General features: G+C 39.6%; 1 protein-coding gene across 11 annotated transcripts in view; it reads left to right on the top strand.

Moving 5' to 3' along the window:
• The window catches only part of mybpc3 (myosin binding protein C3), a 42,626-nt gene that overhangs the window by 9,523 nt on the left and 11,379 nt on the right, over positions 1-21,724 (top strand). For 2 of the 11 annotated variants that reach the window (XM_030415203.1, XM_030415214.1), the window contains 21 exons: positions 23-140; positions 271-319; positions 1,323-1,361; positions 3,238-3,297; positions 3,422-3,424; positions 4,178-4,201; positions 5,956-6,122; positions 6,216-6,348; positions 6,511-6,513; positions 6,645-6,769; positions 6,863-6,968; positions 8,436-8,602; positions 11,326-11,491; positions 12,664-12,770; positions 12,879-12,908; positions 12,993-13,132; positions 13,583-13,657; positions 15,321-15,480; positions 15,598-15,702; positions 15,787-15,975; positions 20,789-20,923. In XM_030415203.1, the coding sequence (XP_030271063.1) occupies positions 23-140; positions 271-319; positions 1,323-1,361; positions 3,238-3,297; positions 3,422-3,424; positions 4,178-4,201; positions 5,956-6,122; positions 6,216-6,348; positions 6,511-6,513; positions 6,645-6,769; positions 6,863-6,968; positions 8,436-8,602; positions 11,326-11,491; positions 12,664-12,770; positions 12,879-12,908; positions 12,993-13,132; positions 13,583-13,657; positions 15,321-15,480; positions 15,598-15,702; positions 15,787-15,975; positions 20,789-20,923 (2,101 nt within the window). The remainder of the gene's footprint in view (positions 1-22; positions 141-270; positions 320-1,322; positions 1,362-3,237; positions 3,298-3,421; positions 3,425-4,177; positions 4,202-5,955; positions 6,123-6,215; positions 6,349-6,510; positions 6,514-6,644; positions 6,770-6,862; positions 6,969-8,435; positions 8,603-11,325; positions 11,492-12,663; positions 12,771-12,878; positions 12,909-12,992; positions 13,133-13,582; positions 13,658-15,320; positions 15,481-15,597; positions 15,703-15,786; positions 15,976-20,788; positions 20,924-21,724) is intronic. The other 9 variants (XM_030415208.1, XM_030415204.1, XM_030415205.1 and 6 more) reach the window with 9 other exon arrangements.

The raw sequence follows: 21,724 nt of genomic DNA, 5'->3' as shown, positions 1-21,724 counted from the left end.
CGTGTTTGTCTTGTGATTTCAGGTCTATACCTTTGAGATGCAGGTCATCGCAGCCAAGGCTAACTTTGCTGGAGGTTACAGATGCGAGGTTTCATCCAGGGACAAGTTTGACAGCTGTAACTTTGAGTTAACTGTACACGGTGAGTTAGACCGAAATATTTTTGTTTTTCACAGTGTCATTTGCTCTTTTGTTCGTGCAGCTCATTCATTTTGTTTCTAACAACATTCCAGTCACTAACACCATTCTGACTTTGCTGCTCTGCATTTTAGAGGCTTGTGTCACTGAGGGTTTTGACATAAGAGCAGCTTTCAGGCGCACGTAAGTTGTACATGACTTTATTACTTCACATAAAGCAAAAAATAACCGTTGGTATTATTAGAATTTGATCATATGCTGATTGATTGGTTTCTTTTTCCCCATGTTAGTTTCTCATTGAGAGTCTGACTTCTGGCCCGCTGACATATTTCATTGATAGCGTCACATACATATAAAAGTCAACCTGTTTCATTTCCTTACAGGGCTAAAGCAAACTGCTGTGTGTTAGATATTGAAATGTCTCAAACTCAAAATGTCATCTTGGAAACAGGTGTTTCTGATTGCAACATAGTTCAGATTACTAAGCATACAAAGATTTAAGTAACATTATAAAAATCTGATATCTATTCAAAATGAATTGCTATAAATATGAATTAGGAACTATGAATTTTGATTAAGAGTATATGAAGATTATATTTTTATGTTTTTTTATTCTTTAACTTTAGCCATATAATAAATCTGAGTTCTAAAATTATTCCAAAATGTTTTTTTTAAGACAGTCATCATGTGATAAAACATGACACCAAATTAAAGTTAAAAATAGCAGGGAAATTGTCTGTATTATGCTAATCACTTGTTTACTACACTGTGAATAGGTTTGTTCCAGGTCAGATGTATTTCAGTTGCACTTTAGGCTCCATCTAGTGAGCTTCATTCTGCTGTGAATACGGTATAAAAATATTACTGTATGAACAAAACTATACAAAAGAATTAAAGACCGTTCATTGAAGAGGTTTCACAGTGATTAGTGTCCAACTGATCAGTTTGATAAGTTTGTACAGTGACTGATATCAGAACTGATAAGGATTATTGTTAATGTAAACAGTAGTTTGTTGCCAAACTTAATTAGCACTAGGTCATATAATCAGTTCAATCATTTCATTGGCTCATCAGGAGATTTAAGGGATTAAAGGTACACATAAAATACACAGACACAGTTGCCAAACGTCAGTGGAATAAACTGTGTTTTGTGTAACAAGTAACTGTGCAAATGCTAACCTATCAGGAGTGAAGCCAGTAAGAAGAGAAGTGGACCACAATCAAGGTAGTAAAGGTGCTTGTTGCAACGATGGAAGCTCATATTCAAACTCTGAGGACTCTGTTAAAGAACAGAGAAACCAGGTCCAGGAGCAGAGACTCTTTCTCTCTCTTGCGGCCTGTTTCTTCTCTGCCTTCACGTCAAACAGAATCTGTGTTTTGGATGGTGCGGCCTCCAGTCTACTGAATTTTGAGACTGACCACAGCGAGAAGACCACGTGAGAGCTGAAAAGACTCAAATTCAAAACCCTGAATGTTGTCGATGAGTTTAGTAGTTGTCATTGTGTTAACCTTTGACTCAGACAGATTTCAATACGGTGAAATTTGGTTCTTGAGCTTTTAAGTAACATGTGCTGCTCGCAGCCATCAGCTCTGTGATCTTCTCCTGGGTCTTAATCAAAACAGCAGAGCCAGCTGCACAAACAGCTACCCGGTAGAGTGAGATTTGACGGTGGTTTGATCATGCTGAAAGTGCAGGATGTGCTAAGACACACAGGCTTTTCAGTTGTCGTGCTCGTCCACAGGGTTGCCACACAGAGGAAGCGCAGATATGGTGTGTTGTAACTTCACCACATAAACCAGAGACTCAGCTTCTAATCCTGCTGTTGGATTAGAGGCAGGAGACAAGCTCACAGTCAAATCTATGCCCTTGTCTTTGTGTTTCATCCAGCTGATTAGAGTCCAGCAGACACTGTGGTCACCGTTGTTTTCTTTAACCTTGAGTGTTTTGTATTGTTCTTGCTTGAATGACTGCTGCTGCTCATGACTTTAAGGGAAAAGCTTGACATTTTGGAAAATATACTTCTTTACCTCCTTTTAGAGAAGAGGACTCATATGAAATGGTTCAGACCAAATGGTTGAGGTTCATTTCAAATACCTTTAACAATCCTGGTTCGAACCCCTACATGTAGAGATCTTTGTTGTACGCCATACCTCTCACTCTCTCAAAAGTAATTCCAATAAAATGAGCTTAATGTCATCAATAATTAAAAGATATTGTAGGAGTTTGTTTTTTTTTCAGGCTGAGCACTGGCAGGGGAGTCAGAGACAAAGTGAACAAACGTACATTGTTGCTTACAAGCTGTTAGCAGTGGAACAGAAGAGTAAGGACCACATCAGCATTTAACAATTAAGTGATTAGTCAATAGAAAGAAAACTGATTTTTCTGATTATTCATTGATTGTTTCAGTCATTTTCAAAAAAAAAAGTTCAAGCATTTGCAAATATTCATGAATGTAATTAGCAGATTAATTGATAGTAACATTTGCAGATATGCCTTTTGAAGGTGGCGAATCATCTTCATCTGCTCACTATAGCTGCTCTTAGCTAGTTAGCTCAGTTAGCTATGCAGCGATCAATCCAGACTGAAAACTCAGGGTAACGTATAGTATACTATAGTATAGTTTTATGCTAATATTCCTACAAATTGCACCTTAAATGTGCTGCTAGCTAGTCCAGGCAAGCTGTTTCACCCTTTTTTTAATTTATTATTATTGTTTGAGCTAATTTAAGCTAATGGACTCCTAGCTCTGGTTTCATAGTTAACATACAAACATTTTATTGGTGGACATAGATAAGTGTATACCCAAAATGTCGAACTGTTCCTTTAAACATGGTAACACCTGTCCCAGCAAAACATCTGCCTGTACATTCATTTTTACACTTTAATTCTTAAGTGCACACATTTCCTTCAGTCTGAGTGACACTGTTTCCTTCTACACTTTGAAGCAAGAGTAAACAGGATTGTTTAAAAGCCTAAAATGTGGATTAATTTTATATAAAACAAACCTTGTCTGTGAAGTGTTAACATTTATTTTTTTGTGTGTTTAAAAAATTCACTACCGATATTGATGTGTTGTTGCTGCTGGCTGATGTTTCTGTAGTAGCACGGATGGAAAAGAAGACTCAGGAGAGCTGGACTTCAGTGCCTTGTTAAAGAAGAGGTGAGCAGTTACAAAATTGTGACAGTAATTTGTTGACTTTCAGGACTTTTCCCTTTTTTTTGCCACTTTTTATAATCAAACTCTGTGTCACTCTCATTCTTCATGGATCATCCTGCGTTTTCAGAGAGTAAGTTTAAAGTTGGAATTATCGCCTGATAACACTGACCTGCAAGGGAACCAGCCCGAACATTAACTCACAACGCCTGATGATAAGTTGGGGTGGCACTTTGTTTCACCCTGGCATCTTTTTGAGTCCACAAAAGTTTCTTTAATACATTTAGCTTCTTTGCCAGTGAAAATACGATTGAATACAATACAATATGTCTTGATTGATCCTGTGATCACTAATATTGCATTTGGTGTTTTTCTGTTTTGAAGGCATTCTCACTCATAATAACTCAGACACCAACACTTATTTAAGATCAGGCACAGAGTTTCTACTCTTTTCTCTCCCATTTTAAATGTTTCTGATGGTTTCCCTGACATATTATATATGGCCAGCAAGACTTCCTTACAAGCTTTCTTTTGTCTTTCTTTACTCAAAACACAAGTCACCTTACGAGCACATATTAAAAAATCACTTACGTGTGTATCACACACCATTATTAGATTTGTGTCCCATTTGCACAAGAGATGTGGAAACCATTTCAAAATCCTGAACAAAGAATGATGTTCACACATGAATTTGACTGATCGGGTGTCATCCAGGCCAGTTTGTGCCGGCTTGCATCACAGATTAACAATTGGTATAACACTAACTTTGTTTTAGAGGCATATTTCTAATATGCTGATTGTGCTGTTGCTTTTGTAATGCTGTGTTTTAACTTGTCTGGTTTGTTTTGCCATATTTGCCTCTTGGGTTCTTCCTCTGAATGAGCAGCAGTTTCTTAAAAAACTCCAATCGGTAAGAAACTGCTGACATGTCGTTTTACTGCAGGAAAACTTTGTAGTGCATGCACCTTAATTGTTCAAAGTTATGTGGCAAATAGACATTTTACTGTATTACTTCAAAAATAATTGTTTAATATATAAAAATGACTGTTCAATCATTACACTATAACATGACAATACAAAGAAATTAGAAGTTTTATCATTTATATCAGAAGTTAAAATGTAGAAATTATGATAGCAATGTTTTTAGACTTACAGTGTTAGTCGGTTATTATTATTATTATTATTATTTATTATTATTTCAAATAAATTCACGGGGCATCAAAGTCACAAAGTAGGCTACATTTACTCTTCTTTTCTTTGGAACCTTTAATTGTTCTTGTTCTAGTTTGATTTTTTTTTTACTCCACTACATTTATTTGATAGCTCAAGTTACTTGTTACTTTGCAAAATGAGATTTTACACACAAAACGGTACGATTATTTAATACGATGCTTTGTTGAATTTAGCTTTCGACCAACTGACATCAGCCAAATGCTACTCACACATAAATAAAAAAGAAAATAATTATAACTAATAATGATAAAATATTATTTAAATATATATATATATATATACATATACACATAAATATAAGTGTATGTACATATGTATATATATACATATATATATGTATATACATACATATATGTGTATATGACATATACAAGAATTATTTTGCATAATGTGTTGATATAATTCACTCGTAAGATTTCTTACGATAGTATACTTCAGTATATATCAAATATTTCAAAATATCAGCAACAAATAAGCAAAAAGGTAAACAGGTAAACCAAGAAAACCTTTAACAGGTGGCAGCTTGATAGGCGAGATGAGTCAGCAGATTCTCTCACCTATGTACACTGTAAGCTACTGAGTTTATAGTGGGAAGCTGCAGGTACATGGCTGCTCACAACACCTCTCAGGTGATTGTCTGGGGTAACAAGGGGTTGCTGAGGGCACCTACTGGACAGGTGTGGTAAGAACATCAACTAGTGAGAGAGAAGAAAGCCGTCAAGAGCTTCAGTTTTTGTTTATGTTCATGAAAAAAAACAAACAAACAAAAAAAAATCTAAAATATCAACTTAGGTGTGTTTATCCATTTATAACTTAGGGAGCTGTTGCTAAAATGTAAGCACCTCATCGTTTTAGCAAAGATATCACATTAATCCCATGATGCTGCTTAAAACTAGGCCAAAGGAAAATCAGAAATATAACCTTTGTTTAAATTAATAAACAAGATTTACTAACCACATTTACTCACAAAGGACTGTAAGGTGAAAGAGAAGGGGTACAAATCAGGTGTATCAAAGCCGAGCAATTATATTGTTTCCACTGTTTTTCGATCCCCTCTAAATGTTATTGATGGTTCTCCCTGACTCTCTATGTTCGCCCCCTTTCTCTACTTTTTGGTCATGCAAGAAATGTTTGCACTGTAAACATTTGTTAACAGCTTTATTACACATTGTCGGGAAAATTATAGTCTACATTATCAATCTACTGGCCATTACATACTGTAACTAAGTAAACAATGTGTGAGGTTTATTTTTCATCAGTTATTCATTGATTTAGTAATATAATGGTTAACAGTGAATAAAATAGTAACACAGAATGGTAACCTGAAGATGTGTTGGTATTACTGTACTCGTGTTACAGTCTACATCCTTGCGATCTCTGTGCCAAGAGACTGGTTTTATGATTTTCCTCCGCTTGTTTCACGTGTGTCAGAACTGTGCAGGTGAGCAGCTCCGAGCCTGACGTGGACGTGTGGGACATCCTCAGCGCCGCTCCAGCTTCGGAATATCAGAAGATTGCTTTTCAGTATGGCATCACCGACCTGAGGGGCATGCTCAAGAGACTGAAGAAGATGAAGAAAGAGGAGAAGAAAAGTGAAGGTGTGTGGAGACTTCATGAAAGGCTGATCTAACTCTGAGAAAAAATGCGTACACCTCAATGAATATTGTTCGTCTAACTTCCCTGAAACTTAGCTTTTCTCAAGAAGTTGGATCCTGCTTACCAAGTGACAAAGGGACACAAGATAAAACTGGCCATCGAGGTCGCCAATCCAGATGTTGACGTGAAATGGCTGAAGAACGGACAAGAGATTCATCCGACTGGAAGGTTAGAAATGAGAGAGGAGATGGAAACTATTCACCTAAGCCCCACTAGACATGCTGTACATCATGATGCATTCAACCATCCCTGACTTTTTATTTCTTCCTGTCTCTTTGACCTCTGCTCTCATCAACACATGGATGAACTCTATACCGTTTACATCACCAGCAAGTAAGAGTCCAAGAACAGAGAAAATTGTTTATGTTTCTAACTTGTCTTAGAGTTATTTTTTCTGGAAAATTACACAGATATTGTCACATATACATCATTAAAAACATAAAATGTTACCGACCTTCCTCAAGGTACATCTTTGAGAGTGTTGGCAACATGCGCTACCTCACCATCAACCACTGCTCCCTGTCAGATGATGCAGCATACAGCTGTGTGGTGGGAGAGGAGAAATGCACCACTGAGCTCTTTGTTAAAGGTATTCAAAAGGTTTAAAAGGAGAGGAAAAAAACAATTTGGAGGATTAAAAGTTGCAGCTCGTTCTCTCATGCTTTCATCTTCTCTCTTCTAGAGCCTCCCATCCAGATTGTGAAGAATCTGGAGGATCAGATGGTGATGAAGGGTGAGCGGGTGGAGTTAGAGTGCGAAGTCTCGGAGGAAGGAGCCAATGTTAAATGGTTAGATATTCTTCTTTTGTACTCACAAATCACCTGTGTGTTAGGAGCTACATTGTCATGCTATATGTTGCAGCTTTACATCTATTTAGGTTGAATTTTCTATTTCTCTCATGTCACAACACTGTGCTTAGGCCCTGGTACAGTTTACGCACAAAAAGCTCTTGGTTAGGGTTAGGAAAACATCATGGTTCAGCTTTAAAGACCTGTTTTGGTCGCCATGATCACAGATGGATATTGTTTGACTTCCAGAGAAAGAGAAGCAGTTTTGGTTGCCACAAAAACTTCCAGATACATGTGCAGGTCTCCTCAAAAAACACATGATTTTCTTTTCTGTTGATGAGTTGTTGTAAATTACTAAGATATAAAATCAATGAGCAGATGTTGCCATGTTAACTGTCACTAAATCAAATCAGAGAATAAAAATTAGGCCGTTCTTTAAGTCACTCTCACACAGTGTCCATTGCTCGCACACCCAGCAGGTGGCATTTGAGTTTGTCATGTCCCCAGGCAGAGAACTGACAGACTGAATTATAGCTACAAGTCGTAAATTATCACCTCTACAAAAAGGTCGCTTCAGCATTTAAATATGTCCCATGTAACCTTTGTCTCAAGGAGAAAGTTGCTGCCAATGTGTTTGGGCTTGAGTCCCAAATAACGTTCTTGGAAACAAGGCCAAAGATCAATGTGCGGGGTGAAAAAGTCAAATGATTAATGGTGAAACAGAGATAAATTTAACGTCACAGGAGGTGAGTCATTGAGTTTGTCTGCTTTAGATCGTGACACTTCATGATCTAAAGTAGACGATTTCAATTCAGACTGTTACAGATACATCTAGTGTGGTTACCATCAAATGTACCACCTCTCCATGTTGACATAATGTTTCTAGTCTGTGCACATGTGATTGTTTCTGACCTTGATCATGTCATCACAACACCTACACATGGCCTGTCTGTGTTGTAAAAACAAGTCATATACAAAATGGACGAGAGATCATAAAATGATGTTGAAAGCTCCAAAAATAGGACCTCTGAGCTCAGATTCACTTCATCATATGGTGTCGTAAGCTCTTTGTTGGTAGCTCTCCCGAAGTCTGTTGGGGCTGTGGGCAATACGCAGGTTACAACTAAATACTTAACATTAATTAAGCTAAATTACATATCACTGAATTATTACATTTTACACAAGACAGCTGTCTTGTGTTCACAAGATAAGAAATATATTTTAAACATTCACACTCTGAATCAATGAGAAACTTTTAGTGCAGAGCTTGTTTCTCTAGTAAATATAGTATTACAAAGATTTTGGCCCCAGAATCAACAATAAATGAAAGTTTCTTGTACTTGTCCCTTGTAGCTGATCTAACAAATGTTTACCAGCTCTTAAAGACCTGCCCATGAGGAATAATTTTAATAGTAACTTCACTTTTAATCACAACTATTTTCTACACCGTGTGAACTTTACGTACAGGGAGAAAGACGGCGTTGAATTGACAAGAGACGAGTCTTTCAAGTATCGCTTTAAGAAAGACGGCTGCAAACACGTCCTGATCATCAACGAGGCCACGAAGGAAGACTGCGGCCACTACAAGGTTAAAACAAATGGCGGCGAGTCGGTGGCTGAACTCCTGGTGCAGGGTGAGTGTCAGTACAGTATGAAACACTTTTGTCAGCGATGAACGCTCCAAGTGCACATTCTCATACCCTACTAGTAGTCGTGTGGCCTTGCCACTCTTGGCATGCTGTCTATGTTTGGGATATCATGTCTCTTGCCATTGCCAACATCACTCTGCCAAGGTTACCGCGGCGTCGCAAGTCAACATGCCAGCTAAAGTTAGAAGACGTGGACCATATTTCTCCTCAAGGGCACAGGTCTGCACAAGGGACCTGGTTTGTCTCCCTGCTGCTGTCTTTATTGTTTGTGTTGTTGTATACTTTTCGTGTAGATTCAATGTTTCTCTGTCACACTTTTTCACTCAACAGCTGCCATGTTATCATGTGTAACCAGAACCAAAATACAACCCGAGATTTCTATAATTTATAACAAAAAAAATACTATCCACTGAACTACTAAGTTTTCAAGTAAATGTAGAAGCTCCCTCATTGGTCTTTTGCTTCAATATTTTAGGGGCAAATGTGAAATCAGTGTATAAAAGCAAGTCTTTTTTTAGTCTCAGAATGAATAGGTAGTGATTGAAATTGTATTTATTTATGACATAATAGATTTATCTCTTTTTCAAGACACAACAGCCTGATGATGCTGATGAAATATCTGCACTTGGCCCCTCAGAAATCTGATTCTATTTCATTATCGGTTACTGTTTGTGAACACACAACAAGCTGCTACAGTAGGCACGTTACATTTGTTGTCATGGAATGCCGAAACTTTAATGGGCTAACTCTTTAACCCCATTCTCAGCAGATGAGAGTCAATCCACCAAGAACGACTACTGTGATAACTACATTCTCGATCATTTTAAAAATTGTTTACACTCAGGTGGATTGCAGAGTCCAGTTCTGACAGTGCGGAACAATATATTTGGGGATCACTTCAAGAGTGATTTATTGAACGATATAAGCACTGACAACCAATCAAAACCCATTTACAGGGCCATGAATTAGCTTGATTTTGGGGACATTTTCCAACGAATATTGTTGCAGGAGTGCTTATAATGATGTTTTATAACTGTAGCAGAACTGCTATTAAATGCTATCAAAGCTAATTGATAGCATTTAAAAGACATTTTTTAATGGTCTACTCTAGTGACCCAGTCTTGGATAGTTATCCAACATGCGTGCTCAGCACAGCTGTTTACATTGTTGCTGATTGGTATGGATGCTCACATCGTTATCCTTATACTTATGGTTGTAGTGATAGTTCTTGAAGTGGACTGCCCTTAACTCTTGCCTAGAGACTTGCTTTAAACTGCTTGACATTTCAGCCCCTCAATATTTTTTCTGTTCAATGGTGCTTTGTCTTCAGTTCTCATAGCATCTTCTTACTGTAGGCGTGTTGCTTACGGTCTGGCCTTTAGAAAGCCCTGACCTCATCTGCTAACGCTGTTATTGGCTGATACAACAGCTGCCCAATGATTGGTGCCCAGAAATGTCACAAACACACTAAAATAAGAAGTAAACAAGGAAATAAAGGTTGAGGATTGCAGACAAATACAATGCCATGCACACCTAATGGGTCATAACCTTGTTCTGATTAAGAGAGAGTGCATGTTGGTTTTAAGTACGTCCTGCAAAGTGTACTTTTTAATATTGTGGGTTTTTTTAAATATATTTGAGATATGAAATGTTTTGCAGGTGAAGGTTTGAGATAAATATGCTCAGAAGTCTTAATCTTAATCCACAGATGATCTTAAAATGATGGATGGGGACGGTTCAAACTCATCCACACATGGACATGGGCGGAATACAAACTCCAGCGAGTTACAGCCTATTTATTTTATTTACCACCCAATAACCATTTCATTTTAGTACCATTATTCCATGTAGCAAAACTATTAAGATTAAAAAAGAAGTTGAAATCATCACATGACAGCCATCGGTGTTTGGATATAGTTTGACCTTTGTGTTTCCTTGTAGAAGCTATAATTTAATCCTGGCTACATACTGAATGAATATACTTTTGCATATATATTCATGTGTATGTGTAACATCCTTGTGTGTGTGTGTCTGTGTGTGTGTGTGTGTCTGTGTGTGTCCCAGTGGTTGTTCTGTGTAGATTTAAACCAAACTGTTGTTCCAGTTCTGAGTCTAGTTAAGTTTATCTAGGCCGTTAGTCAAGTCTGCCAAGAATCACCAGCTGCCATCATGTAGCAGGGATCAACACCTCAGTCCACAGCAGAACTCCTATTATAATGCCTTTCTCACCTTATTTGCCCTCCCTGGCAGCTAGCTTATGTGAAACTCCCGTAACCTTTACCAGGAGCATGGTGTGAGTTATCTCACCCAGATAACACTTTCTTTGGGATAACTTTAATAACTCCCAACTACATTAGTTCTTGTGATATACAGTAATAGCCTGAAGCGCCAGCATCTGGTCTTCATATCCGTCCACTTTATTTTCTATCATAAACCCAATTAGCTATCCCCTCTTGTGTCTGTTGCTAAGAGACAATGCACAAAGGCTGCACACAGATAATGAACACCTCACGCTCAAACATGTTATTACCATATTGCCCTCACATACAATAGCTGCATCTAATTTTTTGGATTTCATTACCCCCCACACATCATCAACTTATTGCATCTTATTCCGCCATCTCATCCAGTAGCACCTCCTCCGAAGTCTGCAGGCCTCCAGAGTTTTCATTATCTGCACTCTGAGCCTTGTTTTTCTGCCCGTGTAGAGAAAGAGCTGGAGGTCTACCAGAGCATCGCAGACCTCACAGTGAAGGCGAAGGATCAGGCGGTTTTCAAGTGCGAGGTGTCGGATGAGAACGTGAGGGGGACCTGGTACAAGAACGGCGTAGAAGTCAAGTCTGACACCAGAATAAATATCACACATATTGGCAGGTGAGGACACTTAAATGTTTTAAAAATGACTAGACCTGTGTAACTTACACCATCCCAACATGTTTCAACAATGTTTAAACCCAGACAAATCTGCAAGTTTACTCAAGGTAACACTGCTTTTCATAGATTTGTCTGTTGATATAACTCCTGGGAGAGAGTCAGAGAGTTAGAAAGCTTAGCTGAATCAAAAAAAAAAAAATTGTGAACATTTGTGCGAGTTCAAAAGTGAGATCATTTGTTTTTATTCGCCCCAACAGCCAGATTACTTCACTGTGTATTAGCTGTAACCTTGCAAGCACCAGCACGCATCAATTGTGTGTTTCTGTCATAGATGTAGTGGAGTTTGTGAGTGAGAAAAAAGTGTTAAATGCTCAAAGATCCAGTGTCAAGTGTCTGTCATTCAAGATATACAAACAACAACAACAACAAAAGAAATGGAATGTCATACTGTCATACTGACATTTATATTGTGCTAATTGATTCATGACATCAACTCATGCTTTGAGTTGAAATGTTCCACCTTTAAAGATGCTTATAGTCTGTAAATAATTAACATTAACATTTTTTCCCTGGTAGTGACACTGAAAGGTAGCAACACAACTTGTAATGAAACTCATTTTTTTGGAACAGTCTTAAGAGTTAAATTAAACTTTACTATACTGAATTAAACATATAGCACTACAGTCCCCTGTGTTTAAATTAAGGTCAACTCTCACTCAACTCAGCACTCACCAGAGTCTCTGGTTCTCTCTCCTCTTTCCCCCTCTGCTCTCTGTAACATTACATTTATGAAGTAGAGTGCATTTACACTCTCCAAACGAACATCCCGCAATATGGATCGCTGCTGCAGTCAGGTTGATAAATGGGAATGAAAATAAATTCACATTTTAATCCTAAAAGTTTACAAAGTAATGAGCTCTCCTGCTGTTGGTTATTAATCACTCGGGATCAGAGCAGAATCAGATGTGACTCCGCCCGACTCTCTCTTCCAGAGCTAGCTGGCTATGAGCAGCTGTAGCTGCTATGCCCCCCACCACCCTGCTCCGTCCTCCCCACACAACACTCTGCAAACAACTTTCATTTGATAGCAAACCCCCAGACACATCTTGCATTTGAATATGCTTCATAATAATGACACAATAATATAAACTTTGGCAAATCTCTTTTTTTAGGATCCACAAGCTGACGATTGATGAAGTCAAACCAGAGGATGAGGGAGACTACACTTTTGTGCCAGATGGCCACGCTTTTAACCTTTCTGCTAAACTCAATTTCTTGGGTAATACTGATGCTTTTACTTTATACACTTCATTAACATAATTTATGGCTTTACAAGTTAATCTTTACTTAAACAATTTCTCACTATCTTGTTTACCTGTGTTCCTAGAGGTGAAGATCGATTACGTGCCACGCCAAGGTACCATAAACTTACCTTTTTGAAGCAAAGACTAGTTGAAATACAAGGTTCTGCTCATTTTAACTGTTTCTCTCACCTTCTAAGATCCGCCTAAGATCCACCTGGACTGTATGGGCCGCACTGCTGAGTCAACCATTGTGGTTGTGGCTGGCAACAAACTGCGTCTGGATGTGCCCATCACTGGAGACCCTGCTCCCACAGTGATCTGGACCAAAGGAGAGAAGGTAAAACAGACAAATAGATTGTTGTTACTATTCAGCATTATACCCACTGTCACCGAGAAAGAAGTAGGTAAGGACTTTAATCTGAGGCTCATTCACTATCAAAAGATTCCTTTGAAAGATGTACTAATGCTGTAAAATTAAGAAAAATGTTGGCATATGTTGTACGGTTAGAATAATAAAAGCTAAGGAGATAACCCTCTTATCATCCAACCTTTTTGAGCCTGAAAAATAAGGTGAGCTTTGTAAGCACACTGATGTCTAATAACTAATACATTTAGCCGGGACACAGAGATGTTTTAACCGAGCTGAGTAAGTACAATCCCACTGACAGCTTACAGCTTAATGCAATGATGCCCAGCAGCAGGCTGATCCTTGAGTTGAGGAGACAGAGAGGTCACGTGGCCTCTCTGTCCTCTTTTGCTTTTACCGCTTTGCTCTGCTCAAATGTAGGCTAGTTCTGTAAAACCCAGTGATGGAGAGGAGACAGAAGGGCCGACATCATCTTGGACCATGAAGGATGGGGAAGTAAGTGTGCATGTCCCGTACAAATGCGTGCCCGTTTCAAGTATTCTGACTCCGAAATACAAGTCACTATGTTGACAGTATTGTTTTTTAATACGTTTACCACCTTTGTGTTCAGGACGCTAAAGAAAATCTATGGAAGCCAAAAACAGCCTTGCTTGCAATTCATTTTTTTATGGTGTTATCTCGAGATAACAAGATAATGAACTAAGAAAACAAAAGGTTAATTCCTTTTTCTATTTATCATGTTTATCAGTGATCAGGAGTGCACTGCCAGCATGCATAGATCGTGTCTCAACAACTGTAGCAGCTAAATTAATCTGAAATTGTCAGATTAAGGAGTACCCATTACTGGTGGTAGCTCACCTTTGCCCTCTTGCACAAAAGGCTCAATCCTGAACCAAAGCACTGGGTTAGATTTCAGTCCATGCCCCTTGCTCCTCGTTGTCCACTCTCTCTTCCCACCTCTCTTGTCCAAAATCTTCAGCTCTTCCACCCAATGAAGGTACAAAATGACCTCTGAAAAATTACAAAAAAGTTTACAGCTAATGTTTTATTGTATCGTATTGTAGTGTAGTATATCGTATCAGATTGTACTGGATCGTATCATATTTGATCGTATCAGATAGTATAGGATTGCTATAGCTATAGCCTCGTACAGTATAGTAATGTATGGTATGGTATGGTATGGCATCGTATTGTATCATATCGCACCGCATCACATCACATTGCATCGCATCACATCGTATGGTATGGTATGGTATCATATCATATCGTATCACGACAATACTGCATTAAAAAATAATTGTAAGCGTTCTTGGCTTCCTTAGGAATCTAAATACATTCCAGCAGATGGAAACTTGCTTTTGTGTTACAGTTTGGGTTTCCAAAAGCTGCAAAAACACAAAAGAATGAATTGAATGTATGTGTTTTGCTTACATGGCTTAGTTTTACAAAGAACTAAGAGCGAAGTAAAACAACTGCATGAGATGTTACTCAGTACTACACAATAAGGTAAGTGCACGTTTTACATTCCTACAGGCAGACACAGGTCAGAGGAAACTGGCAGTAAGTATGTTTTTGTGTGACAATTGAAATAATCTTTGGATCACATTCTCGAATATATAATTGTATAATCAACTAAAGTCAGATGAGAAATATTCTGAAGCTTTTCTACAGTGGGGAAAAGGTCCACCTTCCTGTCATATTCAATAAAAGATGTTTCTGTAGTCAGTAAGTAATCCTTGAGTTAAGATTGTTTTTGTCAAAACACTGGAGGTTTTTAGTTTTTCCTTACATGCTGAAGGTTTTTCTTGAAGTCATTTTAGTTAATGTTAATAGGATCAATATATAACTGTGACCATCTTTTCAAACTGCATGAAATCAGTACATGGAGACAGCTGCCTTGGTTTCATCTCACATGGCACTGGTCCTGCATCTGCATGTTGACATCTAAAGTGTGTTCAAATCGACGTGTTGTTCGCTTTGAACAGCATGACTTTCCCAAATACTTGAAAACGCTTTATGCTCATCATCTCTCCAAAGTGTGGGGTGATTTTGAAATGCCTCTGCTACATCTGCAGTGCAACAAAACAATCAGTTTCAAGTGAGAGGACCAAAAGGTATTCCACTCAGGCAACAATCTGCTCTGGCTCTCGCTGTGTAGGTCGTCACAGAGGGAGACGGTCGGGTCCACGTTGAAACCACCAAAGGACACTGTGTCTTTACCATCGAGGGCGCCGAGAGGCAGGACGAGGGAGTCTACTCTGTGGTGGTTCGAAACCCTGCAGGGGAGGACACTGCAGATATCAACGTGAAAGTTGTCGGTAAGACAGAGAGCAGTCAGTTGTCATTGTTATCGGTGTGTAGACGCAAGCATTAATTACCACACAAACAATCAAAGCAGTAGAATCAGTTCATGCAGCTACAAATATTTTCCTCAGACGTTCCTGATCCTCCCCTGGCTGTCAGAGTCGTCAGCGTGGGAGAGGAGTCCTGCATCGTCCAGTGGGATCCCCCTCTGTATGATGGAGGACAGCCAATCATTGGTAAAAAACAAAAAACAAAAGAAAGTATATTGTATGCTTAATATGTGTATAAAATGCATCATTTACTTCCGTTTTAACTCTCAGGTTATGTGTTGGAGAGGAAGAAGAAGAAGAGCTACAGGTGGATGAGGCTGAACTTTGACCCTTACCCTGAAACAACCTATGAAGCCAAGCGGATGATTGAAGGAGTGGCGTACGAAATGCGCGTGTACGCTGTCAACGGCATTGGCATGTCTCGTCACAGTCTGTCCTCGCATCCTTTCGTGCCCGTCGGTGAGTCTTTTTACCAACGGGTTTAAACCGGCTCCTATCAAACTTGTTGAATTCAATTTAATCATAATCAGGCATATGCTCCACTGCATGTTCATATAAAGGGTTGATGGCAATGGAGTTGACATCTGTATTATCTGTATTTTACAGCCCTGGGGTCATGTCAGGCCTGGTTTGGGAGGTTTAAAGTTTCACTCAGGTCCTGTGGCCTGGTTGACTTGTGGTCATGACAGAAGAGGGTCACGTCGGCTCTGTGTACGTTGTAATCCAAGAAGTCTGTGGGACAAAAATACTGGTTGCACATATATGATCCACAGGTCATTTCTGTGTAATGTAAATCACAGGGGTTAGTGTGTGTGTGTGTGTGTGTGTGTGTGTGCATGCGTGTGTGTGTGTGCGTGTGTGGTCATTTGACTATGACATGGAACAGACAGATTGTTGAATGCCGGGTGACGAAAGGGAAACAACACACCACAGTTATAACATGCTAGTTTGGTTGTTAAAGACCTGTGTCTGGTCTGTGGCTCAGACTGGTAGATCAATCCTCGTCTTCCGGCGGTTTGTTGAAGTGTCCTTGAGCAAGTTACTGAACAACTATTCAAAATTCTCAGGGATCTTTGATTTTTTTCAAAGATTTTGAGGGAAAATAAGGACCCTGAAAGGTTTTTCCGCAAATAGACATAAGTAGTCATGGGTCATTGAAAGTGCTTGAATTGATATGTTTTGCACATGAATAGAAATTGAAGTTCCTTGGATATTGCTGTTTTTTTAATTTTTTAATTTTTATTATGTCCCCGTGTGCAAAACACATCTAAAAGAATTCAACTCAACGTCTTTGTCGAGTATTTAAAACATCCAGAATGAAACCTTGTTTGACCTTTACTACTGACAGGGTTCAATATGAGGTGAAGACAAGAAAATACGTAATAAAAACGTTTCTTTTTAACCACCAAATTTTGAGCACTGTATTGGATGTTAATGGTGAAGATTAAAAAGATGTATAAAGTGGAAAGTAAGTAGGCTACATTCCACTGTCTGCATGTGACTCTCCCACAGTTGTGTCATTGCTTCACGTGCCACCTGCCTCCAGAGTGTGCAGCGGTCACGTTCGTGCATGACAGAATGGAGTCACATGATGCATGTTACAGATAGCAAGCGAGAAAGGAGGCTCTAACAGTAATAAACCTCGATTAACTCACTGTGTTAGTCGCTTGAATTCGAGAAAACTGGGCTTGATGACTGCACACTTCAACTTTAAAAACATTACGTAAATGCAGTGCATGCAGTCCAAAGAATCTTTCCTCTATAACATAGTATTCATAGAACTGCATTCATGTAAGGTCTACAGCCCAGCAAATTATTTGTCTGATTGGGACTAATGTTTTAATTAAACTAATTAATAAAAACTTTATTTATTACAGTATAGTCATTGTAGAGTGTATTAAGTCCAGGGCCTAAGAGACACACTTTCAAACTAAGAAGTGTCGATCTAATTGTCTTTTCATTAATTTTCTGGTGTTTGGCCTGATCTATATTTTTTGGGTGCTATTTTAATTAGTGTATTTTTGTGTTTAAAATGTGAATAAAGACCCCAGGAAGACTAGCAACCAGTCAGTGGAAGCTAAAGGGGTTTCATGACAGATTAACGTAGTAGTTATCCAGAGGTCTGCAGCCAGTAACTACTTCAACTGCCTGATGCAGCGGCTCGAGTTTGGATTGCCTCTAAATCCATCATTCATTTTTTTAAAAGTACCATCTCATTCTCCACTTGATGATTTAAGAGGGAACATCATCGTATCCAGAGGGCCAATCGTTCGTAAGACAGCTGATTAGGAAACTATCCACGGCATCCCTCTCTATAAATAATGGCTTGGAAGCACTGGGCTCCGCTGGGACCAGCTGCTTAACACAGAGGAGTTCAAGCTACTGTGGAGGAGGCTGCTCCAAAGGAACCACTGTTGTCACCACAGCAAAGACAATAGCAGAGATAGACTGTATGTGTGCAGGAGAGAGAATGAGAGCTTAGGTTGAGCGAGGCATTTTGTAGAAGAGGCAGACAATCAGCTTCAATCAGGAGCAGGACTGCATAAGACTGAGACAGGATGACGAAGCCTAAACTTCCAAAAACAGCTGAGAAGAAGCCGGTGGAGGAAGAGAAACTAGTAGAACCGGCACAAGAGACCCCAGCTGATTCTCCAGTGGAGGCACCGGCAGATGTGGAGGTGGAAGCCAGCAAGCCTGAGACAGAGACTCCCCCACCTCCTGTGGCAGAGCCGGAACCAGAAGCCAGTAATGAACCAGCAGCAGCAGCAGCAGACGCCCCGGCAGACGCAGCTCCCAGTGGGGAAGAGGGAGCTCCAGCCGAGAATGAGACACCACCAGCAGAGGGTGTCCCCCCAACAGAAAGTGATCCCCCCGCAGAGAAGACCCCTGCAGAGCCTGTTCCTGCAGCTGAGCCAGAGCCAGAGCCTGAACCTGTTGGCAGTAGGCAATTATTTGTTTCTAAATGAAATAGAACTTAAGCTCAATTTTGTTTTCATGTTAATGACAATGGGGAAATTGTCAAGCTGTCTGAATATTCCACCCTTTTCTTGTTTTGTCATGCACATGCTTGACAGGGTTGAGCATGGTGGATGACGTTACAAGTAAAAGAAATCTCTGTTTGAGATCTTTGCCAGTCACCTATCGTCTAGACAACCCTGAGCTGCTTTTTGAAACAAAACCTCCTGCAGTGACACGCAAGTAAATCCCTTGACCTCTGACACGCGTTCCCATCATTTGCTTCCACTGTATACATAGCCTGTGTCGTCTGACAAGGAGCCCTGACCTTAGTGACGACGGGGCCGCATCAACTAAATTCAACACCTCTCAGTATGTCCTCACGTTGTCGACAAGTTGGTGCAACAACACAAAAATACACAGCTGCGTGAATATGACCTGAGAATGAAAATGTGCGTGACATCTGAGAAAGAAACATATTGCATGGCCACAATTCAACAAGGCATGGCGGTTAATATTGCTTTAATACTAATAATGAATAGCGCACATTGCTCTCTCATGAAACCTGCTTTTGATGAAAGTGATTGCGGTATGTATCATCAAAGTTGGAAACTGATACGCAAGACAAACACAAGAACTAAAACCAAAGCTTATATTACGAATGAAAGCTGTAAGCAGTAGAGGAGTCTTGAAGTGTATTTTTTTCTTGATACTATTTTTTCTTCCCCTCATTATTTCAATTGAAGAATAATATTAAACAAACCTAATTGACATAAGTGTCAGAGCAGCTGGTATGTTCTTTAAGTATGGATACAGTCCTAGCCCAAGATGAATTGTACATTTATAATGTCGGATTTCAAAGTTTTCATTTTATTCACAATAAACAACATCGCTCCTGATCCCAGACGAAAATCTGGGAATTATATTATCTTGTTGACCTATTAAATTGTAGCCACACATTTTTTCCGCTGTGCACTTGTGGTCTAGTTAGGTTAAGGCATGAAAAACACGTGGCTAGGTTCAGGAAAAGATTATGTTTTGGACACAACATGGCTGGATATATTGCCGTCAAGCTTACAAATGTTGAAATGCCACTTTGAACGGTGGTTTCTGACTCAGGGACCAGCTTTCCCAAATTTACCGCTACCACCTTCCCCTCAGCCTCCTCCTCAGGCATCAGTCAGCTCGTGGTCATGTGAACGTAAAACAACACATTTTGTAGATATGTGAATTGGACATTGAACAAATCTGAATGTATCCCAGGTTTTCAGAAACTTATAATACCAAAAAGTCTATTCTCACGACTGGGCTGTTAAAGCCAAGCTGCACTGATTGCTCTCAAATATTTAAACACAAATGTATGAATCCACTTGTTGGTGGAGGTTACTGCTCTAGATGTGCTTTGACATTTGCCTCAAAATGAAAACTGAGTAATCAGTGCTGAAGTAACCATTTGAGTGACTAACTTGTAACAATCTTCTATGTCCGATGTGACATTTTCAATGTATCATCAGTAGTTGTAGTGACACGCAGCAAAGGGCTCGAGGCCGGGAGTCGAACCCAGGGTCGCTGCAGTGAGGACAAAGCCTCTGTACATGGGACACCTGCTCTACCAACTGAGCTAAATGGCACCCCCCATCATTTGCCTTTTTGCTAGAAAAAACGAGGCCTTCCACTCTTGGTTGTTTGATTTTGGCACGTCCATGGAGAAAGCAGTGCGTGGGAAGTAGCTGAAAGTCTTCTAATGTGCACTCAAATCATGTCATTTCATCCCTGCGGGACAGAAGGTACAGCAGGCACTTTAGACTTCAGCCCAGCTGTGAACTGCAGGTCAGTCAGATGGCTCATCTTTCCCGGGATGACATAAGCCGGCTTACTACAGGCTAATAGACTGTTTTGATAACTGATAAGACAAACAGTTGATATCGCCGGGATCAAGCAGCCTGTTGTTAGATTACACGCAGTAATACTCATTTACGTCACTCTTAATAGATTCATTTATTCTGTGGGCGGGCCTGCAGGATGTCTGTGATTGTGTCTAATGCTGTTTGCTGAATGTGACTGTGTGTCTTTTCTATTTCTTCTGCTGTTCTCATTAAGAGCTCTCATTCTTCACTCAAAGATGGTTCCTAAAGATACTGTGTGTGTGAAACGAGATGTTCACTGTCGAACTGCTTTGTGAGGGTTTTTTCTTCTTATGTTGCATAATGACTCCTGATCAGGTTCATCCACTTGTCCGTGATTTAATTCAGAATTTATTTGATTAATGCTCTAACTGACTAACGGCCACTTTATCTGCCCTCTGCTTCACTCTCAGCCCCGACAAGTGAGCCTATCGGACTGTGCGTGGACGACATCAGCGACACTTGCATCTCGCTGAAGTGGCGTCGGCCTGAGAGGATTGGCTCGGCAGAACTCGAGGGTTACGGGGTCGAGTACTGCAAGGAGGGCAGTAAGTGCTGGAGCCTCTCGCCTGCATGCTTTGATTAGGAAGGTTTTTAATAGCGTACGTCGTCAAAGCTTACACAGCCCACACAGGACAGTCAGATTACGGTCAGCTGGGAACAGGATGAGAAAAGTCTCTACCCAGGAAGACAAGTTAGGAGATAATGGAAACATCACCTGGTGCATATGTCACACCCATGGTTCTTACTGTCAGAAATCCAGTGAAGGAATGTAAGTGCATTTACTCAAGAACTCTACTTCTGTACAATTTTGAGGAATTTGTAGTTCACTTGAGTTTTTCCTTTTTCTGCTACTCCATACTTCCACTCACTACAGCCTGAAGACTCGTATTTTACATTTTACACAATACATTCCTTTGATAACTTAAGTTACGAGTTACTTTGCAGATTTCAGGCTGCATCGGAGCCAAAGTAGCACATTTTGAAATTAATTTACTGAATTGGCAGTCGGATTACAATGAGACAATTTGAATAGTGATTCTGATCGTCAGAAAAATGCTGGATATCACATTTAATAATGAGCCAAGCAGGTTCCCTTTTGCCAAAGTAATGATATAACATGACATCTTTACTTACTTACTTACTTACTTACTCATCTTACTTTTACTCAAGTATGACTGTCAGCTACGTTTCACACCACTACAGCTGTCAATACAGGCACAAATGCCAAAAATTAAAGAGTTCAGTGCATTAACCTGCAAACATGTGTATTTATTTCCTGTGTATGACCTGTGTGAGCTACTGCATGTACGATGATTTAAACCAGCTTTGTTGCCCCAATTTGAAAG

This window comes from Sparus aurata, chromosome 4 (genome assembly GCF_900880675.1).
Source record: "Sparus aurata chromosome 4, fSpaAur1.1, whole genome shotgun sequence".
Taxonomy (NCBI): Eukaryota; Metazoa; Chordata; class Actinopteri; order Spariformes; family Sparidae; genus Sparus; species Sparus aurata.
Note: the sequence above shows the minus strand (reverse complement) of the source record. Positions and strands in the feature narration are given on the sequence as shown.